Source organism: Eptatretus burgeri, chromosome 13, assembly GCF_056783735.1.
Source record: "Eptatretus burgeri isolate ZD-2024b chromosome 13, Ebu_testis_v1, whole genome shotgun sequence".
Taxonomy (NCBI): Eukaryota; Metazoa; Chordata; class Myxini; order Myxiniformes; family Myxinidae; genus Eptatretus; species Eptatretus burgeri.
Genome location: NC_140973.1, coordinates 81281023 through 81296467, shown reverse-complemented (window position 1 = coordinate 81296467; position 15445 = coordinate 81281023). Strand labels below are relative to the sequence as shown.

At 41.3% G+C, this 15445-nt stretch overlaps 1 protein-coding gene across 1 annotated transcript in view; it reads right to left on the bottom strand.

Annotated features, from left to right (window-relative positions):
• The window catches only part of LOC147014910 (ATP-dependent translocase ABCB1-like), a 120691-nt gene that overhangs the window by 25445 nt on the left and 79801 nt on the right, over positions 1 to 15445 (bottom strand). The window contains exons 20-25 of the mRNA XM_085853367.1: positions 15177 to 15254; positions 11589 to 11672; positions 8888 to 9091; positions 7348 to 7448; positions 4219 to 4359; positions 180 to 336 (exon numbers count right to left, since the gene is read on the bottom strand). Coding sequence (XP_085709493.1) covers positions 180 to 336; positions 4219 to 4359; positions 7348 to 7448; positions 8888 to 9091; positions 11589 to 11672; positions 15177 to 15254 — 765 coding nt within the window. The remainder of the gene's footprint in view (positions 1 to 179; positions 337 to 4218; positions 4360 to 7347; positions 7449 to 8887; positions 9092 to 11588; positions 11673 to 15176; positions 15255 to 15445) is intronic.

Here is a 15445-nt window from a genome sequence, read left to right as displayed (position 1 = left end):
CACAGAACTTTGGCTCTGAGTGAAACCAAGAGTGCAGCACAATTAACCTTTTTAAAGTCCATGAAATAATTTAAATTAATAGATTAACTTAACCTTTTCCCATCAATTGGGATGGGTACTTTTCCGAGTTATGTATAAAAGCTTGGCAGACTGAACAACAAGAAAAAGCAAAACATTACCGGTGTTTGACCAACAGTGCTGGAGCTATCAATGGATGGTAAACTCTGCGTCAACTTTAAAATGCGTCCCGCAGATTCCTTGGCCTTGGCATAGTCTGGCACCATGGAACTGTTTTGCCCAACCATCATGGCTGAGAAAATGAGAGCTGAAAATACTCTAGAAAAGGGAAAGAGACATACATATGTTCAAGTTTGTTATGCTGAAAATAAAAACGTAGCATTTGAGCACAGTAAGACTTCCTAATAAAATGTACATAATCCATACATCCATCCACTGGGACGATACTCTGGCAGTGCGTTGGTGCTGCCTAAGCAGTCTCCTTGGCTATTTGGCACAATCCTGGACGGGTCACCACTCTGACACAGGTATATAATGGAATATGACATCTTTACGATTTGGTGTAAACACAAGGTTAACATCAATTCAATAAGTCAGCTTCTGCACCTGTACCTATTCAAAACTTTGTTCCTTTTTGGTAGATGCTATCCCTATCACACATGATTACCAGTGTGCATCAACATCGTTAAAAACTTGCTCAGTTCTTACATGTCCCACTTGTTGACCACACTGTTATACAATCTCCAAAAAACTGTTCGTTTCATTGTCCCCAACCATTTCCCTCCAAACCACTGTGATGCAACTCTTTTCTCAAGCATCAAATCAACATTTCTCAAAAGCTCCTCATGCAGAAAAATGCATTTCCATCACAAACTGCAAGCACAACAATTCATACCTCTTACAATTAGCAAGAAAGGAAATGGTAGAGGCAAACCATGGGATACCAAATTGAACTTGCAAGATTTGCGATCACCCTTTTCTTTTTGGATACAAAGTCAAGGCTTGTGGAAGAGTTAGAACACTAAAAGGATCAGGACACAACAGAACAAAAGGAACAGTAGATATTGGGGGAAACACCAGCAACAGGATGGAATGATAAAATAGAGAAAGATAAGGACAAATAAGAGATGTGGGGTGGAACGAGGGGTAGTAGAGGATGCATGGGGTGGACAAGATGTGAAGGCGAAGAACAAGATGTGAAGGTGAAGAAAAGGGTGGACAATCAACCACGGGGTGAAGGAAACTCTGAGGTCAGAAAAACTAGAAATGCGGAACGAGGTGGACTTTGGAGGTGGGGGGGGGCAACAACTAACGAGGGGTGATGCTACTCTCAGTGCTGAGCAAGGTCTTTCCTCGAGTAATTACTGATAGGGTTTGCCACCATCTGCTTGAGCACTAGTGCCAGAACAGTCAGGCTTGACACCAAAGAGGTCAACGATTGACCGCATCCTTGCTCTTCGGGTCCTTACCGAAGGCAGATGGGAGTTTTGGCAGGGGTTGCTTGCAGCCTATGTTGATCTCTGCAAAGCATTCGATTCAGTGAATCGGGATCCCCTCTGGAGGATTCTTCGTCTTTGTGGGGTGCCACCAAAACTGATCAATCTAATGTCTGAATGTTACTCTGGCACTGAGAGTGCTGTGAGATGCGGTGATACAATCTTCAAATTATTTCCAGTTGTTACTGGAGTTCATCAGGAGTGTGTACTGGCCCCCACACTTTTCAGCGCTTGTATGGACTGGATTCTTGGGAGGATGTCGGAGAGATCAAGCTGCGGTGCATCGTTTGGGAATGTCAAGATCTCCAACCTTGATTTCGCAGATGATGCAGTCATCTTTGCGGAGACTCTAGATATCATTTTGGGGGACCTCGGGGTGCTGAATGAGGCCTCAGAACCACTGGGATTACGTGTTTCCTGGGTCACAACCAAGATCCAAACTTTCAATGACATCTTGGATGCTGCTATCCTGTCTGTACCTGTTGGTGATGAGGATGTTGAGGTCACGGAAAGATTCACTTACCTTGGCAGTGATATTCATGTCTCTCCTGGCTGCAAACCAGAGTTCAATAGACGACTGGATCGGATCTGGGGAGTCATGGATTCACTGGATCATGGGGTGTGGCGCTGCCAGTACCTGTGCAGGAGGAAGAAATTCCGAGTCAAGTCTTTGGTGCTTCCAGTCTTGCTCTACGGATGTGATCAGAGATCTGAGATCTGAGACGTTGACTTCATTCCTTTTGGACCAGGTCTCTTCAGAGAATCCTTGGCTATCGTTGGTCGGACTTTGTGTCCAACGAGCAGTTGCTGAGAGAGACATAAATGAGATTTGCTACCTGCATAGTCCATGAGCATCAGCTGCAGCTGTTTGGACATGTGGCTCGTTTTCCTGATGCTGATCCTGCTCACCAGATTCTCTCAGCAAGGGAGGCTCATGAGTGGAGGAGGCCAATAGGCCGACCACGTTCCTCATGGTTGCAGCAGGTTTATCAGCATCTCAAGGAGACGGGGATCAGCCAGGCATTTGCCTGGAGGATGGCCAGATGGAGGTACTTGGAGCACCGGTGCAAAGTAGATGCAGCCAGGAGCTGCTGCGGCGCATGCTCCCATACCTGACCTTACCTGACCTGTATCTCCCACGATGAACCTGAGTCTTTAGGTCTATCACTCTCTCACCGCAGGCAGGTCGGTGGTCATTCATCATTCTCTTCTCGTCATTGCCCCCCCCCCACTCTGTCTGTGATCTGTCTCCCCATCCCCCACCCCGCTCTGTCTGTGATCTGCCCCCCCCCATATGCCACAGGACGTTCAAGGTCTGCCAGTATCCCCCTTCTGGTGAAACTCCCAAAATCAAGAATTACTGCTCACCTTCACTCTTTCATTCCTCTTTTTTTCTCACCTCTGGAACAAATTCCCACACTCTTCAATCCCACTGTTCCCTCCAGGTCTTTAAAACAGCTGTTCACCACCATCTCTTAGCTTCCCCCATCCAAAAACATGATCCTTTCTACTCCTGTTCATCCACTCCAAACCCACCTCCTTCAAATTACTTGCTTTCCTTCCAGAAAGTCCCTGTAGTGTCCATCTTGTATACCCCGTGTACCCTGCCCCATTCCTCTTTCTCTCTCTTCCTTCCACAGATCTCCCAATGTCTCTGCTCCCTACTACTTTGTGCTTTCCTCTCCCACCCCTCTCGTCTCAAGCTCCCTTTGTTATATGTTCTGTGTATTAGCTCTTATAAAAGTCTCGATAATGTATGCAAAAAAAGAAATACTTTAATAAGGCACCACCAGGTTTTTAGAGGAGGGAGACAAGTTTGAAAGTTCAATCGTGAGGTTGGAAAGATGTTGTTTTCTGGCTCTTCTGAGAGTGAACACACTTCTTGAGAGCTTTGTGTAGTGATCAGAGATCACCTCTGTTCGGGTTGCTTTCCAAGAGAAGGCACGTTGTTTCAGAGCAACTGACTCACCACAGGATTCAGTGTACGATGGATGGGAAGAGGGGAAGGAAAAGTGGAGATGAGATGGAATGAATGTATGGGAACACGGAACGTATGGGAACATGGAACATGGAATGTATGGGAACACGGAACACGGAACACGGAACATATGGGAACACGGAACACGGAACATATGGGAACACGGAACACGGAACATATGGGAACACGGAACACGGAACATATGGGAACATGGTACACGGAACGTATGGGAACATGGTACACGGAATGTATGGGAACATGGTACGTATGGGAACATGGAACACGGAATGTATGGGAACACGGAATGTATGGGAACACGGAATGTATGGGAACACGGAATGTATGGGAACACGGAATGTATGGGAACACGGAATGTATGGGAACACGGAATGTATGGGAACACGGAATGTATGGGAACACGGAATGTATGGGAACACGGAATGTATGGGAACACGGAATGTATGGGAACACGGAATGTATGGGAACACGGAATGTATGGGAACATGGTACACGGAATGTATGGGAACATGGAACATATGGGAACACGGAACGTATGGGAACATGGTACACGGAATGTATGGGAACATGGAACACGGAATGTATGGGAACATGGTATGTATGGGAACACGGAATGTATGGGAACACAGAATGTATGGGAACACGGAATGTATGGGAACACAGTATGTTACACGTTATTACTCTCAACCATTAAAATAACAGACTTACATGAAAAGGTTCTCAAAGGTCATGTGACCATTGGCGATAAGCCATGCTCCAAATCTGAAAATGGCAGCCTCGACGAGGAAGATTATACACTGCGCAAAGCCATAGGAGAATCCACTCACTGGGCTGCTCATTAAATTTTGCCTAAAAAAAAACAAACAAGCAGGTTAATAGAGATTGGGACTCATGGAAGAGATAACATCTTGATGATCTGCTTCAACAAAAAAAAAAATCACTAAGATCTGAGATTAACGTATTTTTGTAGTTTTTTCACATTACTTGAAATATGCTCAAAGTTTCTCTCCATCAACTAATTAATAGTGGTGTGAATTTTTTTTTTTTTTTTAATCTGACATTTTCTTTGTGAATTTATGATTAACTGCAAAGAAGAGAAGCTTGTTTAGGATAAAAGTAACCACTCAGTGCAATTCTCAAAACATTGTAATAACCAGAGCTGTGCAGGTGTGCACAGTAGTATCATTTCAGATCACTGTGTGGTTCAAGCCACACCACTGTTAAGGCACCAATAATACAGTATAAGGTTTAAAGCACTTTGATATCCTGTGTTGAATGATAAGATTAAATTTTTCATTGCAGTACAATGAGGACATGGTCTTGTGTTCCTACTTAAACTACAGCGTCATTGATGGACAAAAAGTGCATTCTCTGCAGAGATTTTGCTGAAATGAAAAATGAAATGGAGAATCTTTGTTCACACCTTAAAAAAAAAAAATCACAACATGGTCAAACACTTAAAATATATCTTTCAATCCTGACAAACCCCACACTCTCACTATCTCTCACTGAAAGGACCATCCGGCAACTCCCCACCCCCCAATCTACTTTCTTCATAATCCTCCTGAGGAAGTTCAGTCATTCATACTCCTGGGTCTCACTATCAGCCACAATCTTTCTTGGGTAAACCACATTTTAGCGTTGGCCTCCAAAGCCAGCCGCCGGATGCGCATCCACTGCCATAAAAAGTGCTTCCTCAGCACACCTGAACTCCTATCCACCACCTACAAGGCCTTCATCTACAACTTGATGTAGTACTTCTCTCCCCTCTGTGCTGGCTCCCCTGCCTCACATCTTGCTCAGTTTGACACCGTGGAAACCAAGGCCTTTAGGATTATTGAAATGTCCCACCATGAAGCTGAATCCATCACTTCGCAATCACAGTAAGGTCAGTATCTCTGTCTTCTACCACCTCGTTTCTGGTTTTGCACCCTCTTCTCTTTCTGTGCTTTGTCCCCCCAAGTTTCTGCAGGGCTCACACGGTTCACCATCAACCCCCTTCAGTTGAAACTACCTAAATTCAGAATCACCACTCACCTGCACTCATTTGTTCCACTTTTCCCCACGTGTGGACTCCTCTCCCACTCCACCCTTCCCCCACCCTTTCCACCCACCTGACCATACCTGCTGCACCTTGCTGTGGCATAAAGGAACCAATGGGGTTGAACTTCAGCCAGAGCAAGAGCATAGGAAGTGGGAAGTCTCGAGGCAGAGGAAGATGGGAAGGATAAAAAGAGCTACAAAATAAGCAGTACGAAACTTGACTTGTCTACTTTTGTAATCAGCCCTTTCACGATACGAGGCTTGCTTTTGTGTCCGTTCATTGCAAGCAGCCACTATGTTGTCTTCTCTTGGCATACAGCCATGTGCGCTGAGCGACTAACTTTGTGGCCTGCTGGAGTTTCTGGTGTGTTCCTTATGGATATGCAACCCAGGGTTAATGAAGATTTGACTGAATGCAAGGCTGTTGGGGCTGCCATACAGAACCAAGACTCGTCCAAATGACCCAGATGCCATATTCACACGTGACATTACCATTAGATTTGTCACACCAGGAAGTGGGGCACATGTTGTGGGAAACTATTACCATCATGTAGCTCCCCAATAGACTGAGAGGTGGGATGAGAGCATGCATGGATCTACTGGACCTTCTTGGGCTGGAGCATTCATGATCAGTTGCACTGCAATACAGATACTATAATGCACTCAAAATGTTTTTCACCCTTATTGAGACTGAGATTCTTCCTGCTTGCATGTGCTTTTTCAGCATCCCAAGCCTGTTTACCCTACCAGATTATACGCTGAAACACCACTATGCTCCGTCACCGCTCTATTCTCTTGTATGTGGAACAGACTCCCCACATCTCATGTTGTCTCATGCCCCTCCCTCCAGTCCTTCAAGAGCACCACCCATCACTTCATGTTTTGACCCAATTCTCTGCCCCAACCCCTTTCCTGTAGGCCATTTATTCCCTTATGTACCATGTCTTTGTGTCCCTGTTCCCAATTGTGCCTCTGCCATTCCGTGAATTTGCTAATCTTCTGTCATTTCATCTCCTCCATGGGATTTACATCGGCAAAGATTAAAGAAAATAATTATAAAAAGTTTACTTTTGCAATTCTGAATTTCCCTTCTCTGTTGAACCAACACGTCCATAGTTTGAGGGGTCGATCACAACAAGTAAAATTGGTTATCATGACTTCAGGGAAGTGCAACCCGATTGGCTGGATTCCTCTTGGTTAATCACAGTCTAATCATTTTTACCCCCCAAAAAAACAAACAAAAAAAACATGTAGTAGCCGAGAAAGTAAACTCTAATTAATGTGCCGTATGACACCCCCTAAGGATTTGTGACAATGGATAAAAGCCTGGTGTTACATGTTCCTTTGGCACCGAAATTCGATGGACCAAAGCCATCAGTGTGATAGAGCATACGTTTCACTATCTTGCTGTCTGACTTGAACTGCAGTTTGTCTATTTCCATGATCATCTTTTTATACCAAACCCAGTGGGGTCGATTAAAAAGCAAAGTACTTTGAATACTGATTCAAGGAAGAACAGTTTCCTCCAGTACACTACTTCTCCATATATGTTAGGATGTTACACCCCTGGATAAACAAGTGAAGGGAGACCCGGTACTCCAATGCAGGAGTCCCATCCCACAACCAAAGCTTAGATTGCCATGGTGGCAAAAAAAATTTTTATTCCTAAAGAATACATCCTGCATGTCAAATTAATCCACATAGTGTTCCTTTTAAGCTTTTACCAAATTATATCTGGAAGTACAACTTCAAAGATCAACACTCATGTGTCAAAGGGCAGTGTAGTTTCCATACCTGTAAATTACATGCAACTTGCTCATGTACAGGTGATAGAAAAGTTCTTCTCTTGTGAGGGAAACCACGGTGCGAATGTTTTCAACAGCTTCAATGGCGACCTACAAGACAGATTGCATTTAACGGAGGGTCCAGAATAAGATACATCTGAATCAGAGTAGTGCAGACAACCCAGTGCCCAAGACGCATCATCCAAGCAATTCCTCCATATACCATTCACCAATAGAATTCTCCACCTATTCATTTTTTTTCAGCTGCACTCGAATAATGATTGGCCTTTTGAAACCATGACATGCACGGATCATAATCCAAGGCAGAGCCAAGCAGTAACTAAATAAAAAAATAAAAGAATATATCCACATTTGTGGAATTATTAACATGCACTTCATCTAAAAGTAGTTGAAATAATCAAACTGAACCCATAAATCTATCATCACATCTCTTTGGCTGTTGTTGGGCCCCTCAGCACTTGACTCTGGCAGTTCACTCAGGCTGACTGGTAGAGAGACTGCAAGTTAGCATCTCACGTTAGGACTGGTCTTCGAAATTCATTGGCCCCCAAAATGATGCCACCTGGGAAATCTTCCAGAACAGCCCGATTCTTCTTCTCCTTCTTTCGTATGCAGTACAAGGCTATGAGTAGCATCATTGGTTTGGGCGTGGCTGTGTCGCATATGCAACACTCCAACTGCAAGTTCGGGTAGGAATTTGAAATTTGACCAGGGTACCGTCGATGGCATGTCGGGAGGTTGCTTACTTAAATCCTAAAGAATGCATACTGCATCAATAGCATATTAATTTAGCACTCACGATTAACAGCAACAGCTGCCAACATGTCATGATCTTCTTTAAGCAATCACCATAGATCGAGATCGAACCAACTTTAGCACTTGTCTGCCAAGTGGCCACTGATTCGGCAAAATTGGCTGAAGAGGCAAATCTGAAAACTTGCACTTTAACTTGAAAACTTGAAAATGCATTGGAGTGACTGGATTTTGAAAAATAAGACGTTGACATGTCTTGGATTCTGTGTCATTCAGAAAACCATTTCAATGCAACCTTAAATAAATAAAGCAAGATGATAGAGATAAGTGTGTGTTATCTCAAAATATCATTCACATTCTGAGGTTTATGTGAATGCTCATTGCCGAGGCTGCAGAATTTCATGATGCTCATTGTATTGATGTAGCGCCTTTTGCCGATGGACACAAGGCGTGGACTTTCCCTTTCATAGCTTGTTGCCATGATCACCTTGGTAAACAGCATTGTCTGTGCATTATATCCGAGTACCGAGGGCAAGTGCAAAATTTGTGTAGTCTTATTTGCTGATATATATATATATATATATATATATATATATATATATATATATATATATATATATATATATATATATATATATATATATATATATATATATATATATATTAAGGAAATTGCTAATGTATGTTCATTGGCCCTCAATCTTTAAACACTTTCATGAGTCAAGATATGTGTACAAATGTACCCAAGTGGAAATGGTGAATGAGTTGTCACTTACCTTTCCCGCTTCCTCAAGAGCATCTTTGCTTTTTCCAGCAGAGCCAGTAAATGCTCTCAACTGGATGAAAGCACCGACTGTGACCAAAGGAATCATAGCCAGGATTAACAGTGTCAACTGCCACCCATGAATGAACGCCAAAATGATTCCCGTTGCCAAACTGGCAATGGTCTGAAAAGCAAGGCCAATTTGCACACCACTGGCCTGAAATTAGATCACACGAGGCAAAAGTTTGGAAAGAAAGTTAGAGTGCAGCCATCCACTGCCTTTTCCAGATGCATGTCAAGACATAACAAGAGCGCGAATTGCTTTGAAACACAAGTACCCTAATGATGTAATATTTTCTAAGTCCAAAAAGGGCATAACTGAAAAATTGACAAAAATGCCTTGAAACTCAAACATGTTCTGTAACTTATTATATAAAAGCCATGCACCAAGTTTGAGTTGAATATGTTTAAGGGTATGGGAAAAAAAAACTCTGAAAAACCACAAGTAGGATGGACAGACAGACAGACAGACAGACAGACAGACAGACAGACAGACAGACAGACAAAGACAGACAGACAGACCGAGAGAGGAAATCGGTGAGCAATAATAACAGATAGACGTTGAGTTTGCTGTATTCCCTGCTGGAGACTACGAGAATCATAATTTTGATGGAAGCACAAACAGATGCCAATCCATAGCCGATGAGGAGACGGCAAAATATCTGAAAATGTCACACACTTAGGCATCACAATCTTTCAATGTCGGCCAATGGTGGACAACTGTTTCCATACGAAGAAAACTACATTTCTTATGCACATTTATGATGCCTCCTATTCTTCGTCTTCGTCACCTATCCTCGACCAATTACAGAATGTAGTTAAATATTGGAATCAGTCTTGGTTCAGCATTCCAAGCTCTCCATCTCTCAAAGTTCAATTTGTATCATTTTCAAACTTATGAAAAAAATGATAAAATTTGACAAGCATTTTATCAAACCTGAAAGGTCCACAGAGATAATTATTTCACAGTATTATTTTTCAAAAGATCATTATATTGACATCTGCCATCAGGTGGATGGTGGTGGTCGTATGGCAGCTTAGCTGCCGGGGTAGCTATCATTTCTTGAAGCGCGACTGTATCGCTGATGCAGTGCCCCTCTACCAGTACACACACTGGAACTGGTACTCATTTCGCCGACCTCAGAAGGATAACAGGCCGAGTCAACCCCCTGGTGTATTAATTCAATGGCCGACGGGGCTTGAACTCAGGACCCAAGGATCCCAAGCCGCCACCCTAACCACTGAGCCAACACCAGGCTATCAGGTGGATGGTGATTATGTTTTCACCTCTGTCTGTCTGTGAGCAGGATATCTCAAAAAGTGATGGGCAGATGTAGATGGAACATGTTGGACAGGTTGCTCATGTGACAAGGACAAATTGATTAGATTTTGGTGAAGATCTGAATCCGGATCTGATAATTTCTTAAAGTGATTCTTCACCATTGACAGATCGGGCTAAAGCGATATATAGCACAATATCTCAAAAAAGTTGTGGATCGATTGGGATGAAACTTGGTGGGCAGGTTGGGTATGTGACAAGGACAAATTGGTTCTATTTTGGTGAAGATCCAAATCCGGACACGAGAATTATTTAATTTTTTAAGTGATTTTTTTTTTCTCACCATTGAGAGATTGGGCCAAAAATGATATATGGCATGATATTTTAAAAAATATATTGGCCTGATATGTTCGACTGAATCAGGCATTGCGTGGCAGAGGTATGTGCTCCACTGAGTGCCCTTCTAGTTTGTCATGTTATTGCATCATTGTTAAAATTGAATTTGTAACACAGGTATTCTTGTGCTGCTTTGCAAACTTAGTGAGCGACAGATATTCTCTCGATTCTCGTACAGGGTGCGGAATCAGCAGAACATTGATCAAAGTATGTTAACCATTTATTTTTCTGTCTGCCGACATTGCTTTTCGCAAACAAAACTATCTCATCGTTCGATATCATTCTCCACTTGTTTGGCATTGGTAGCATTGAACTTAATCATGCATTTGTCAGGGAAAGTGGAGAGGATTGGGACAATTGAGTGTTCCATTTTGATACGCTCAATGTTGGAGCATGCACAATGACAGTTGATGGTCAAGATGTGAGAACTCTGTTTCAAATGCAATTATTGGCAGCACCTCATTTATCCAAAGATGGTGAATCAAAAAGTAAGGTCCCATTATTAGACTATTTTCATATTGCATTAGTAGCTGCTCAACTATGGCATGCAAGAAACCCACAAAGAGTTAAGTAAGGTCTGCTGCACAAAAAGATGGAGCATATTAGCAAAGAAATTATTTCATCAACTCTTAAGTTGAAAGTGCAAACCACCATTTTCGTTTTTGTACACAGGTGTGCTCGATAATTTTTCCTCTCCATTTCCATATTGTATAACGAGAGTAACTTGGAGACATCACAAATCCCTAACAAGGGGAACATGTGATACTTTGATCTGCGTTTTTATATCATACTGATAGTTAAAATATGCCAAAGCAGATAGTTCAACATGTTGAAAGTAATTTGCCGTTATGACAATAGCAAAACTCGGATGTCAGCCTCCAAAATTAGCAGAAAGTAATATAAATTAATTAATTCATTACCAATAACAAGAGTGCTTCCAACATGGCTTTTTTCTAAATTTATTTTATGTTTTACTTACCCCTTGGACTTGAGAAGCATCGGTGGCAAGGCGTGTCGTGAGTACGCCAACACCATGTCTGTGATCATCAAACCATGACATTTCCTTGCAAAGAAGACAACACACTTGAGTAATTACTTTAAAGCAATCGCTGTACATTGCAGTTAATTCTGAGTACAATCAAGTAAAATTTTGGAGTTGCAATATTTTGCTTAACCTTTTCTTTTTTCATCAGCCCTTTAATTTACTGCAATTGAATGCAAAGTCATTTGCTGCATTACTCCAAAAGTAAGGGGACATTCTAATGATATGCACCAAGTTGTGGGGAATTGGTGGTGGATTGGAGATTTGGTGAATGGATGGAGACTTTGAAATTGAAGAAATGATTAGAGAGGATGATAGGGGAAAGAAACAGTTTAATCATTCCAATGACTCAATTAGAATTACTCGTTCAAACCACACAAAGTCCTCCAGAGTCCAGAATTCCAACCCATCCAAGACTACTGCTTAGGTAGCATCCCTATGGATCGAGGACGCACCGCAATGATGCCACCAGGCTCACCGTGGGGCCCAGGAGTTACCATACCCAGGGTCAGACCTCATGTCCAAATCCTGTCAGGCCAACCCCCCAGTTAACTCGAGCATTTCAATTTCCCAGGGGTGCAATTTCTCCTAAGGTTGGGGGAGGGGGGAGGAGGGGTCATGTGCGCATGACCTGACCCTGAGTATCCCTGGTGAAGATGCAAAATTTGGTGGAGGTTGAACCTAAGGTATGGAATTGTATAGAAAGAAAAGGTAAGGGTGGGCACGCGCACACACACACACACACCACTTTTTTTATTAATTGTGCAGTACTGTATTTGGAAAATATTAAAACAAAAAGAAAAGAGACATAAAATGTCATAGCCCCTGTTGTTTTAGTAATTTTGCTGTATGAATTTAAAGGCCTAGCCCATATATATATATATATATATATATATATATATATATATATATATATATATATATATATATACACAACTAAAATGGCTGCCAGTCTACCAGTCGGCCATCTTTGATGAGATCGCAAAATAAAGTGAGGGACACGTGTATACGTGTCATGTACTGTGCATACCATCATTTACTGTGCTTATGCCAAACTTGAAAAAAAAAATTTTTTTACAACTAAAAATCGCTGTCAAAAAAAAATGACAACCATATGTACACCATCATGTGTTGTCTTTGTGCCAAGTAAGAATGAAATCGGTCCATATATGTTCCAGATGTGGTTGCGGACGCACACATGCATGGACACGAAAATTGAGACCAAATCAATAAGCCTCCATTCGGGACTAATAATTATGATTGCCAAAAATTATGTTAATTTCACAACATCCTATATTCAACTTCATTTGAATTGTAATCCTCAAACCATAGTTCCCTTACCTAAAGTAAGAACCTTAACCTGTAAGCAATTGACTGCTTTCCCCACTGCATTCATCATCAGCTGGGCACCGTTCTTCCTCAAGGTTTCGATCGTTACAGCCCAGAACATACATCTCCAAATGACGGATCCACAACCTCGGTTACGGATCCACATCAGTAGATTACTCTTGCTTTATTCACGGCGGATCAACTCTCATTTGAGCTATTTTAAACGGTTAATGATATTTGTTTTATTTGTTTTGCCTTCCTTTGCCATCCATGCAAATCACTAATTTTGTGCTGAATTTGGCGATCATATTATTTTGAAAGAAACTGTTGTTTAGGATTGAAATGAAATACTTTCTTCAAGTTTATTTTTTGAAAAACTACATGAATATTGATTTTCCTTTACAGACTCGTTTGATCTTTTTTGATAGACTTTAATGTATCCTTTATTGCCTCCTGCAAATGCTTTATCCACCGCTCTGTCCAATGTGCTTACAAGCTTGTCATGTGGAATGTTTGCGTATTATGTAGAATAATCATAAGTTGAAAGACATTTAGTCTTACTATTGTTATTAATGTTGTGGATACTGTCCATTATAGGTTTGGAATTATCAATAATCCAGAATTTTTTTAATGATCATTATATCAATGATCCAGAATAAAACCTCACCTTTTCATGGTAGTTTATAAAGCATTTATAAATTATTTCATCACCCCTGTAATACTACCTGACAATGGTTTCAAACTGCATTCTCTACTTGCGATGATGAACCTCATCTTACAAAGGTTTTTGTGCATTGTTGGGATCCAGTAAATGAATTGCACTATCTTTCTAAGAGTGATGTACGCAATTTTCTACCTTCTGAGATTACCTGTGACAATGCGTTTATGATGTGCATCAATAAATATGGAATGTTCACAGTTCCAACAAGAAAAAGAGCAATCAGAGATCGCAGATCCTTGCCAGGATTTGTTTTATGTGGCGTTTGTGTAGTTTTGTGTGGTGCATTTTGTGTGGTGTTTGTGTACTGATGTGTTACATAATTAATAATAGACATAACTAGAACTGTCGCTTTATAACTATTGGCAGTGATGACCTGGTACCAAGACATCCCGCTTTGTTCGTACACCTGACCCTGACCCATGACGTTTATTATTATTGAATTAAATTCAGAATGGGATTAAAATAAATCAAATTCAAATCAAATGGAACACCAAATAGGTACAGTCCTGCATTGGAGCCATCAGAAGGAACCTGGATAGGATTCAAATTTCAGCTCATACTCTACTGTCCAACCAATCCAGGTGCAGACAAGTGTCCAATCAGGTTGAAATTCAAAACATATTCCCCATCACTACTAGATATTAATTGTGAAGTTTCACTTCGATTAATGAAGAGGTTCAGAGAAATAATTTTTTTAAAGATTTTCGCTCAATCCAATTATGGATACCAAACTATGTGACCGATCAATTAATTATTTGTAAATTCCCTGGCATCCCCAAGGCTTGGGAAATATTTGTGTGGTTTCCCCTTGATCTGTCCAGCCATTCTGGGGAAGATTTTTTTTAATAGGTTTAAGAGTAAATCAAATATGGCTGCCAAACCATGTGACCGATGATGTCATATATGTGAACGTTTTGTTCCTCATGGATAGGCAGTCATACGTGTAAAGTTTTGCCTCGATCTGTTCAGCTGTTTCAGAGAAGATTTTAAAGTTTAAAAAAAAAAAATTATGGCTGCCGAACCACATGACTGATGACATCATCAAGTTTTTTTTCTGTGGATCAATTTATCCCTCGATGACCCTCAAAAATTTTCATACTGATCAGATGTAGCGTTATATGTATGCAATTGTGACGTCATAACAAAGGCACCTTTGACATCATTAAAAAAAAACCCCGCTTATTCTCCATGAGGAGTACTTGCCATGTGCCAATCATCCCACCCCCAGGAATCGATACGGTAATAGATTGGGTTATGTATGTAGTGTTGATGTCATGCAGGCACGATGGGCCAAATGGCTTCCTCATGTTTTAAAGTTTCTTGTACTGCAAGTATTTGTTCACTATTTGCCTCGTGTGCCTATAATTCATACATAGAATACACCGTCCACTAACGTCTTTGTCCAGCATGTGATTAATGAACGAGATCCACTCTGAGACTCAGATAAATGTTGAAAATAAATATTTATCACACACCTGTCTCATCATAGCTTTGAATACCTGACTTCTCAATCGCATTGTGAGAAGTTCTCCAGACCTCCCAAACATGTATCCCTGCAACATAAAAAAAAACAACAAAAACATAAAAAAAAATTTTAAAACCCTCTTGACACTGACTGACTCAGTGATGCAAGTAAAACGTTCACATGAATGAGGTGTGTGGCTTTGTAGAACATTTTCAGCAGTGACAAGGCCTGGAGCACCTGGAAGCATTGACATGTTTACCCGTGCAAAGCAAGACAACG